At 40.9% G+C, this 10856-nt stretch overlaps 1 protein-coding gene and 1 non-coding gene across 2 annotated transcripts in view; one reads left to right on the forward strand and one right to left on the reverse strand.

Moving 5' to 3' along the window:
- LOC106114010 (alpha-2-macroglobulin) overlaps positions 1–10856 on the reverse strand; it is a 20189-nt gene continuing 9333 nt past the window's right edge. The window contains exons 13-30 of the mRNA XM_013307070.1: positions 10613–10838; positions 10317–10492; positions 9279–9425; positions 8996–9103; positions 8535–8728; positions 8110–8192; positions 7761–7879; positions 7458–7596; positions 7037–7161; positions 6611–6733; positions 5798–6155; positions 5380–5537; positions 4846–5023; positions 4120–4295; positions 3553–3670; positions 2904–3097; positions 1339–1933; positions 1–828 (exon numbers count right to left, since the gene is read on the reverse strand). Of these exons, the coding sequence (XP_013162524.1) occupies positions 740–828; positions 1339–1933; positions 2904–3097; positions 3553–3670; positions 4120–4295; positions 4846–5023; positions 5380–5537; positions 5798–6155; positions 6611–6733; positions 7037–7161; positions 7458–7596; positions 7761–7879; positions 8110–8192; positions 8535–8728; positions 8996–9103; positions 9279–9425; positions 10317–10492; positions 10613–10838 (3306 nt within the window). The 3' untranslated portion in view covers positions 1–739. The remainder of the gene's footprint in view (positions 829–1338; positions 1934–2903; positions 3098–3552; positions 3671–4119; positions 4296–4845; positions 5024–5379; positions 5538–5797; positions 6156–6610; positions 6734–7036; positions 7162–7457; positions 7597–7760; positions 7880–8109; positions 8193–8534; positions 8729–8995; positions 9104–9278; positions 9426–10316; positions 10493–10612; positions 10839–10856) is intronic.
- Positions 5091–5172, forward strand: TRNAL-AAG (transfer RNA leucine (anticodon AAG)). Its single transcript has one exon. It is a non-coding gene; the product is annotated as a tRNA-Leu (tRNA).

A 10856-nucleotide genomic window follows, 5' to 3' on the forward strand; every position in this document is an offset into this window, starting at 1 on the left:
TTCGTGACACATTTTTTTTTATTGGCAACAAATAATTGGCATTTGTCATATTATTCAGTCTTACAATATTAATAAATAATTACTTACGATATATTTAATACTAATTTAAAGTTAATTTAAGAATGGCGGAGATGTGATAATTTTGTCCACTTCCCCGGAGTTCTAGAAACGTCTATCAAGACGCATTCCAGACAGATAAATTTAGACTAACATTATGAATATTAATTTTATTGTTTAGTTCACGATGTTTTTGTACGTAGTTTTGAAAATTATGTTAAATATCCACTTTAGGTAGCTAATATAAAGTTGGAAATAAATCCATTTTAATAGAAGTTAGTCTTATTGTTAAGATAAATAATTAATTTACAAAATCACATACAAAAATATATCAAACTTTCAAATGTAATATTTTGAATAATGTATATTCCCTTAAAAGAGAAAAATAACAGAGATGGTAATGTTGTTATAGAAGTGTTACAACGGTGAAAACTCATTTTAAGCTTATTTATTAACTCTAATAGTTGGTTTCTGAGCCCAAAAACCCTTTATGAAACGTAATCTCTGTTCTGTCAAAGACAATTATGGAACGCGATATGTTTTATACAGGGATTTTGGTCTCAGAAACCAACGATTAGAAAAAAAAAATACAAAATTATATCGATATGAAACCTTCTCATTGTTTTTTAAATAATATTTTATCTGTTAATTTACATTTATATTGCATACTACTAAATATTTACTAGGCGTGGTTTAGTTTTCTTTTATCCCTAACGTTTTTGTTTATGTCTGCAGGTGATTGTATCGCTCGCCAGAAAGTTTCTGATGTCCCTGTGAACACCATTTCTACATTTAGCTGTTTCTTATCTAAATAAATTCCAGCTTGATATCTTCACGAGTTTTTGATAAAAAGGGTCTTGACAGACAGACGGACGGACAACAAAGTGATCCTATAAGGGTTCCGTTTTTTTCCTATGAGGTGCGGAACCCTAAAAAACGTATTTTGTAACGTAATATTGCATGCAAACGTGTTAAAAATTTTGCAAAAAATGTCAAAAATGTGAGACGATTATATACGTTGGAGCCTTTATAAATGGATGGCTTCTTAAAATCTTTCTTTGAAATCTTTTACTTTTTTTATAATATTTATTTCAGTTTATCTGCGTGTTTCATTTAACTTTATCATTATTTCTTTTCTAACAGTAGGTTTCTGAGATCAAACCAATATGTTTTTTGTTATTTCAGTTTTGTCAAAGGGATGACGATATGTTATATACAGAGATTTTCTTCTCAGAAAGGAACGTTTAATCGTTAAATATAAATTAAAGAAAAATTACTTACCAGGTCCTGTAGAATTGAAGATAAAATCTTTTGGCGGGAGAACTACAGCAGGAACAGGACCTTCTACTCCTGTAGGAACTTCTAGATCTTTATCTGATTCTATCACGTGGAAACTAGATAATTTAGGATTATCTATTTTCGGTCTAACTGTTATATTATTTTTAACTGTAGTAGTTGGATTTAGTTTATCAATAATAGTTTTGTTATTAATTTGATATTTATGTTTTATAATTTCATTTATTTCACCATTAATATAATTAATTTGTGATTGGAAAATATTCAAAAGTGTCGAATAATCTATTGAATTGTCTTTTACGTTTTGTTTTGGTTTTGTTATGTTTTTATCTGTAATTATATTTTTAATATTTGAAGGATTCTCTTTTTTGATTCTCGTATCTTTTTTCTCTGTTAGATTTTCAAACATTGGATCATCAAGTGGTGTACCTTCAGGTAAATCTTCAAATGTAAAGTCGTTGTTTATAATGATCTCCCCGGTGTCGAGAGATCTGGCACTCGCGAATAAATTATCTGTATGTTGGTATGTGTCAGTCTCGTGTGAGACACGCGACGGACAATCCTCCGGTATTGTATACATCTGCCAGATAAAATAACATTTAAAAAGTGTTAATAATTTATATGTTATAGGTATAGTAATGAAATCAGAGCGTCGGTGTCTCAGTGGTCAAGCATTTGACTTGCAATCAGCAGGTCCTGGGGTCGAATCCCGCCATGTACCAATGTGTTTTTCCATTTCCGATTGTATGTGCATTTATCTGACGTTTTTACGGTGAAGGAAAACATCGTGATGCTGCACATATCTGAGAAATTCAAAGACATGTATGAAATCAACCAACCCGCACTTGGCCAGCGTGGTTGACGTTGGGGACATACAGTGGATGTTGATGATTGAAATCTAACTAATATTATAAATGCGAATGTTTGGATGAATGTTTGTTAGAATGTATCTCCAGAACAGTTGTATGGATGTTACTGAAATTTGGCATACATGTAGAACATACGAGCTACTAGTTTTTTTTTTTAATTTTGCGCGGACGAAGTCGCGAGCGTCAGATAGTTGTCAATAAAAACACATGAATAGAAGATGGAGATCCTTTATAGATTATGTCATCATTATAAACGAGTAAAGCTCCTAAGAAAAGATGTCATCATCATCATCAGCTCACTATACGTCCCCACCGAGGGGCTCGCAGCCTACCTTAAGTTAAGGGTGATAAGGCCATAGTCAACCACGCTGGCCAATTGCGGGTTGGTTGATTTCACACATATCTTTGAATTTCTTCTCAGATATGTGCAGGTTGCATCACAATATTTTCTTTCACCGTAAGAACGTCTGATAAATGTACATATGTAAATCGGAAATCGAAAAACACATTGGTACATGGCGGGATTCGAACCCAGGACCTGCAGATTGCAAGCCAAGTGCTTGACCCCTGAGCCACCGACGCTCCTAAAGAAGAAAAGATGTTTAAGTAAAGAATAACTTAAAACTAAATTAAATATTTTTGATTGATCATCTCCGTTTAAATAGTGAGATATGTTGGTACCTGTACATCATTGACTGTGGGCTGGTAGTAGTTAGTGAGTTTGACATGTGCGGGTCGCGTGAGGGTGCGTGGACCCACGAGGTGCAGAGTGAAGCAGTGGTGGTGGTGGTGCGGCAGCGTGCCCCCACCCTCGCGTGCCCCCAGGTACAGCGTCACCTTGCCGCCGGAGTTGGACAACTCTATGCGACGCAGCACTGAAATTGTTACATAAGGAAATTATTTATCTCTCCTACACTGGATTTCTGACTACAAAATCAATGTATAAAACATATCTTCATTCCTGTCTTTCATATTTGACAAAACAGAGATAACAATATGTTTTAAATTCATAGTCTCAGAAACCCACGATTAGTGGAGCGACATCTAGTGGGTAGCCTTCGTCAAAAGATAATGCCACCGTCTCCTACTACTTAACCGCTGACATTGGCAGCCGTATTGATTTCTGTGAATGCCTTAGAACATAAATGTATGTAAAATAACGACGTAAATGTATGAAAGATTAAGTGAAGGAAATTTATGACGCGGTAGAGACGGTCGGAGCCGTCCCAGATGGATTTATACCTTCTCTAGCTATCCGTGTGGGTTACGAGCGTAAGTGTTGGTGTTTTTGTATAAATGTATGGTAGGAGGTAGGTGTAACTGAACTGACGCAAGTGTTGGGGCTGCAGATGCTGGTAGAGGCGGCGAGCGTCAGCCGCGTACCCGCCCGGCAGCCACACCTCCAGCAGCGCCATCTGCGGGAACCCGCCGCCCCACAGCGCGCACACCTACACATCGCATACATTTTACATTAACTATTCAATGATAAGATGTTAAGATGAATGTTTGTTAAAAGGTATCTCCAGAACGGCTGCATGGATCTCGATGAAATTTAGCATAGATGTCGAATAGTCTAGCAAACAAGCAAGCGGAAAAAATTATTAGCTAAAAGCATCAAGGGACCACTTATAGCTTATATGAAATTATACTAATTAGCTTATAAGAAAGATACGGAAAATGGATTACTATTTTGTTCTCCATGCACACACCAGTTCCGCGTCATTTCTGTCTGTGGCTTTACTGCTATTAAATTGAGAACTAAGCTTAAAGAGAAAGAACAAAGAAAGTATGGATTGCTTGAAAGAGGATATGACGACTAATAGAGTTGTATGGAGTAGAACTGTGCCGACCTTCCGTAGGGATAAGGTTGATGGTATAACGGTGTTGAAGGTGTTACCTCTATGATGGCAGCGCAGAAGCAGGAGGTGTTGTTGTCGCGGCAGTGGAAGATGCCGTCAGTGCGCACCGCCACCAGCGCCCGCAGCGCCCGCAGCGGCCGCAGCGAGGATGCGCCCTGCTTGCTGGACAACGTGTTGTAGGTGCGCGTCGCCTGCACCACACCGCAACCACTGCCTGGTATATGTTTATCTTACTATTATTATAAATGCGAATGTTTGGATGGATGGATGGATGGATGTGTGAACGTATCTCCAGCAGAACAGCTGCATGGATCTCGATGAAATTTGGCATAAACTGGACGAACACATATGCTACTAATTAAGTTTTTTTTTAATACCGCGCGGACGAAGGCGCGGGTGACAGCTAGTATATTAATAATGACACCCATCTACAAGCACCCCTCTGCAATAAAAAATAATTAACAAATTTGGAGCATCACTGGTTAAAAATATACGTTTGACTTGATACCTCTTTATTTTCTAAGCAGGCTGAAAAAGTAGCTTATAAAATAACTATCTTACAGTCAAATTCTTGTTAAAATCTGTCCATACATTACTCGGAACAAACATTGCATTGAAGACACACAGACAAAAAAAAATGGTTTTTAGTTTTTAGCAACGCAAATACATTATACTTTTTTTTATTAATAACTATAGATCAATCATTATACATATTTGCAATAAAAATTGGCAACTGTCTACTTTTATCAACATTATTTGTATACCTTCAACAGAGATAGTGAGATGGTGACCAGTGCCCATGTTGAGGAGGGCGGGCAGCCTGTTGCCCGGCACCACGCTGATGCTGGACCTGGCAGACTCGCTGCTCACTGACACACTCAGGTTGGCTGGCTGAGTGTGCGACGACCATGCGATTATAGCCTCCATTGCTACTAGTGTATCCTAGTGGAAACAAGGCTTATTTGAATATATTGTAGATTTTATTTCATGTTTCAATTGTCTAAGATATGGTAGCGTGGCCGAGCGGTCTAAGGCGCTGGTTTAAGGCACCAGTCTCTTCGGAGGCGTGGGTTCGAATCCCACCGCTGCCAGATATTTTTTGATAGTTTTTAATTCACAAAATATCAATGAAAATAGTCTGTGTTTCAGCGTACTGACCTTTATAAATAGACTGGCTATAAGACATAGTAATTTGTGCCTATTTGATTTTTGCTTATATAAACCGACCATCAAAAATGAAATAGGCACAAAAATACTAGGTCTTTTAGCCTGTCCATAAAGATATGTGGGTAATGTACCTGTGTGGAGAGGAATCCTCCGGTAGGGCCGGTGTGTGAGGCCAGCCAGCGCAGCACAGCGCGCGCGTCAGCAGCGCAGGTGGCACGCAGCGCCGCGCCGCATCGCCGCAGCGCCAGCAGACCGTACCCACTCGCTTCTATTGATGTAGCCAGCGAACCTACACACGTACACACAAATCTTTTATCAATCCCAACATTATACTCTTTTAAAGATCCAGTGACAAAGAGGCTTGATATACTATCAATGGTCGTATAAGCGTCGAATAGCCGTCGCCCACAACTTCATCAGCGCAAATTTTAAAAGAATTCCCCTTCAGGTCAAAGTCCTGTCAAATTATGTCAGACCGTTGCGGAGATTATTCGGAACAAACGCGAGATTACGAACAAACAAAAATATTTTATCAATAAATAAACTCACCAGTTTCCCAATACACGTACTCCTTATTCCTCTTAGCCAGTTTAAGCAGCAGCACCAGTTCCCTCAACTCCTCATCCTCCATTAATCCGCTGGCGACTTCTTTTTCTCGTAAGTAAGCTTCATTGGTTCTCCTCAAATCTTCCTCGTACTTCCTGAGGCGCATGAGGGCGTATGCGAGAAGAGAGTGTGCGTACACTCCCGTGTGAGTTTTAGATTTAGAGAGAGGGAAAGCTCGAAGACAAGAGAGTGAGTTGCGAATGACTCTGAGAGGAACGTCTGCAGCGCCCTCTATGAGTGATGTGATCACATACGCGGTAAGAGCAACGCTGGCTATTTCTCCATCTTCATCTAAGCCACCCTGTTATTAAAGATAAGTGGTTTAATAGTTGTTTGCGAATTCTTCAACGTGGAATTAAAAAAAAATTGTCTATGTTATTCCCGTGTTTATTAGCTAGTTTTTAGTAAAAGTTTCGTCAAAATCGGTCCAGCTTTTATGGAGATTATATAGAACGAACGGGGTTTTTTAACCAAATTTTTTTTAAAAATTTGTTATTCATTATAAATAAATAGATTTGAAAACGACCCTTGACAATGTCTTGTGACAATTATTTGCTAAGTAATATGAATAATATTTATAACTAGGTATCTCCAGAAGGGCTGAATAGATCTAGATAGAATTTGGCAAATATATAGAATATAGTTTGGAATAACACATAAGCAATTACTTTGTTTCTTCATTCCGCACATTACAAGACGAGAGCAAAAGCTAGTTTGTTATAATTTGAAATTTCCATTGAATCAGACTTCAGATACCTTGAGTTCAGTGTGGAAGACCTGTCCTTCGTTTCGGAAGCAGCCGTTTTCCATCTGCTGACTAAGCAACCAGCGCTCCGCCAGCCGCAGTGCGGGGGGCGCGGGCAAACCCGGGGATAGCACCTACACTCATAAACATTTAACTACAACATTCCTTAATTAAATCTTTATAGATTTAGATATATACCTACTACCTTTAATCGACGGAGTTGACAGAAAGAGGATATTTCACCCCCTCTATTTGTTTTTTTTTTTCGTCAAATCCTTACAAGAAAAGAGTGGGAAAGAGGAGTCAACTTAGACATTCGGAATGTATACTCATCAGACTGATATGTAGAATTGACGCCTGTCTTCTGTGTGGTGGTGGTATTGCAGCAAACGTGGTATATTCATCAAAAGAGTTTCATAGTTATGTGAGGTACATACATGGTAAGCAGAGTGCATGTATCGCAGAGAGAAGGCGGTGAGCCAGGTGGAGGGGGCGGGGTCTGCGGGACCGAACGCGCTGAACCCGCCCCCAGCGTGCGAGTACTGCAGCTGGCGAGTGAAGCCTGAAACATAATGTTCATACATATTTATTAACATCACAACGTATGTAAAAACAATAATTTAGAAGCTATTATGATCTATGACTAGATATTGATGAGATTTAGCACAGATGTATAACACAGACCGGAAGAACAAATAGTCTACTTAAAGTTTTTTTTTAATTCCGCGTGGACGGGTTTGCGAGCGTCAGCTAGTTAATCTACAAAAACGGATTTCATCGATATTTTCTTTGGCCTCTTGGCTATAGTAATACGATTGTGATGTGTAAAAATAGCTGTTCGTGGTTGTGTAAGCTGACCTCTAGCGACATGTTCCCTGGCTGCGAGTGCTGCGGGTGCGCGCGGGTCGAGCACGCGCAGCGCCAGCAGGTTGGTCGCCAGGCGCGCCATGTTCTGCTCCCCGCAGCCACGCGGCAGCGACACCAACGCGTCCGCGTCCTGACACATTACAATATTACAACTAATTAAAGGATACATGCATTGTAAATATTGGCCATAACTCAATAGTTATGGTCGTTTACCTTAAGTAGCCTTTACAATATTCAAGTTTGTTTTAAGAATTCGAATAATTATAGCATTGAAAGTTATCATGTTATACTTACGGCGAGCAATGGTCCGATACCGTCGGACACAGCCCATACAGTGAGGTTCTCGGTGCCCACCACCGCCGCGGACTGCTCCCAACTCCACGTCACATTGGACCCCATCGGTTCAGACGACCCTGGGCACAAGCAGTAGCGACGTTAAAGTAGGGAGAGATTAGTCGTCCGCCCAGGGCACCCTAAGATCTTTGGAAGTTTCTCCCGACACCAAAAAAAGGGGGCACCACGAAAAAACCAAGGGCGCTGCAAATGCTAAAACCGGCCCTGGGTACAATATTCACATAAGAAATGTGCAGTTTGTCTGTGGTTATAAATATTTCTAGTTTGAATTAGAAGGATGATAGTGTACCTGGTGCACAGAGCATTGTGGACTTGTGTTCTTGTACCGGCACACCTTCAGGCTCTACTTGTATTTCTATTATTATTTCATCACTGTAATAATAGTTAAATTTCAGATTAACATAACATTACGTTGCCTACTTTTAAACACAAAAGAAAAGGACGCATCCTTATGCGTCCCCTTCCCCGCCAAATCCAGTTCCCATTCTCACTCTTTTCTTTGTAGGAAAAGTGTGAAAAGGGGAAGAGGAGTTAAATTCGGCCTCCGACAAGCACACTCATCAAACTGGACGCGGAATTATTTCCACTTGACACGTGTCTTTTTGAAGTATTTAACCGATATTAGGGGCTCTACTAATGTCTCATAATGAAAACCCATGGTTATAAATTTGTGAACACTTAACTTTTTAACTGTCTCATATTAAAGTTGTTAACCTGACGTTATTCCTGTTGGTGGAGCCACATTTATTGTCGCTGGTTGCCTGCGCACGTATACGCAGCCGCGCGGCGCCGGGCACGCGTGCGCGCACCTCGACGCGCCGCGCCGCACTGCCGCGCGCTGACACGCACGCAGTCTCGATGCGGTTAGCGCCCTCTAGGTGAGGGTCTGCTAAAACTTGGATTTGAACCTGAGAACCATAGATTTTGATGCACTTATTTAGACACATCTTATAGGCTAATTAACGAGTACTTAAGTACATAGTTGGAACCTTCTTATCATTACACCAAAAATGATAATGACTGGGATGACGATATATTTTAAACGGGGCTTTCGGTCTCAGAATTGCACGGTCAGAGATAACAAACAATAACTGAACAGAAAATATTATTAAACCTCTTTAGTGTTTTTTTTATCTAAAAATATATTTTACAATTAAGGGTATATTTGTACTCACGCTCAGTGGTTCAAATAAGTAGTTGAAGAGACGATAGCGTATTATAGTGTTATCACCACGACGCAATGTTTTGGGGGCGTCAGCATGTATGAAGAATTCGCGGAACACCTGGAATTAATAACAACATCAATGTAAACGAATCTAAAAATAAGAAGATTGAAGCATTATTTTCACAACAAAGTATTCTAAAATAAATAAAGTAAATTTTCATCTGAAATCATTTGATTTTCTTACGAAAACTTTCAGACATTTCTCTTGCCAGAAGACTTATGTTTTAGCTCACTTGCAGTACAGCGGGGCTGGATATGGCGATGCCTGTCTTAGCGAGACAGACGGCGCCCGCCTCGTACAGGGTGATGGAGTCGGGCGCACGTGCAGTGCTCGTCGCGCTGCCGTTTAGGCCTACCGCCACCAGACGCCACAGCCATGCCTGTAACACGGGCAGAGTGTAATCCGACTCGAAGGACCATAGATGCAAGTCATATTTTTTTATGAAAAGCAAACGAGCAGCCTAAATTAGCCTAAATAGCGAAACAGCCACTGCCCGTAGACATCCGCAATTGCAGATACGTTGCCATTAATCAAAGGAGGAGGAAGAGTACGCACAGAGAGTATATTTCCCGTTCGCATGCGACCCCCCCCCCCCCCTCCATTATATTACCATCCCATCTTTACCTTATGAGAAAAGGGTTGAAAGGGAAAGGAGGCTAAAATTAAACAGCACACTCATCAGACTGCCCTGGAGGCGTGTGCCACAGAGTGCAACTGATTTCCTGACCATTTCATTGGTTTGGTTTAGGTCATATTTTACTTAGGTTAAACTTGTATAGAGTTCTAATTGCAAATTATAGAGCACGTTGTCGTTCGCTAGATGTCGCTAAGCGCTAATAAACAACGTTTAAGTATAAGTTCGAACCTCTGAGGACACTTTAGTCGGCAGCCTCGCCTCATAACATACATTATTAAATTTCACATGACACTGCAGATTGCAGGAGACACACAAGTTTTAACCAACATAATTTGATCCTAATTGTGATTATATTAAGGTTGCTTTTGCGATGAGAAGTAGTCTACTAGATTGGCTTAATCTGTAATTATCTTGTTCTCTTTGCCGTAAGTTTGGCAAAGCGTTTAAGTTCCGAACATTAGCTACTTGATTCCAAGATTCTAAACTAATATAAATTAACGTATAGTTGGGTAAAGATAAGGAAGAACATAACGGGGCAGTATTATAAAAGGCTGCATAATTTAGTTCAACTATGTTGATGATTTTTTAATGCCGTTTTCTTAAAGTTAATAAATCTGGTATTGAAAGTTGTACCTCAGAGAAGTCAGTCCTGGGCTGCATATCGTCGTGCTGCATGAGGGGAGCTGGTGCAGGGGCGGAGCCGCAGCGACGTGGGGGCGGGGCTTCACCCAGAGCGCGCACGCCCGCAGCCGCCAGCCACGAGCGCGTCAGCTCCAAGCCGCTAGAAGGTAGCTCCGCAGCATCGCTTGCTGGAATACCGAGAGTTCCATAGTCAGAAAATGTAGAGGATCAGGCTAGAAAATAGATTGAACGTGCTCTTTTATATAATAATGTATTCAATTATAACTGACTTTGTTGAGTGTACTAACTTAGGAAGCACTCTCCCGCGGCGTCGTACTCCGTGAGGTTTCTATGGGCTTCGACCAGTTTCTTGAGGGCCTGAAGCAGCGTGTCCTTGAGCGGTGGCTGGGGCTGCAGCCAGAGCGCGGCGCTGTCGAGGGCGGAGAGCGCGCACAGTGCCGGCCCCGGCGTGCTCAGCTGCAGCGTGGCCGCCGCACCCGGCGACACCTGCCGGCTGCTCCATCTCGCTTCCACCTGGGAGACAGAAAACAT

This window comes from Papilio xuthus, unplaced genomic scaffold (genome assembly GCF_000836235.2).
Source record: "Papilio xuthus unplaced genomic scaffold, Pxut_1.1 DF828142.1, whole genome shotgun sequence".
In the NCBI taxonomy this organism is placed as follows: Eukaryota; Metazoa; Arthropoda; class Insecta; order Lepidoptera; family Papilionidae; genus Papilio; species Papilio xuthus.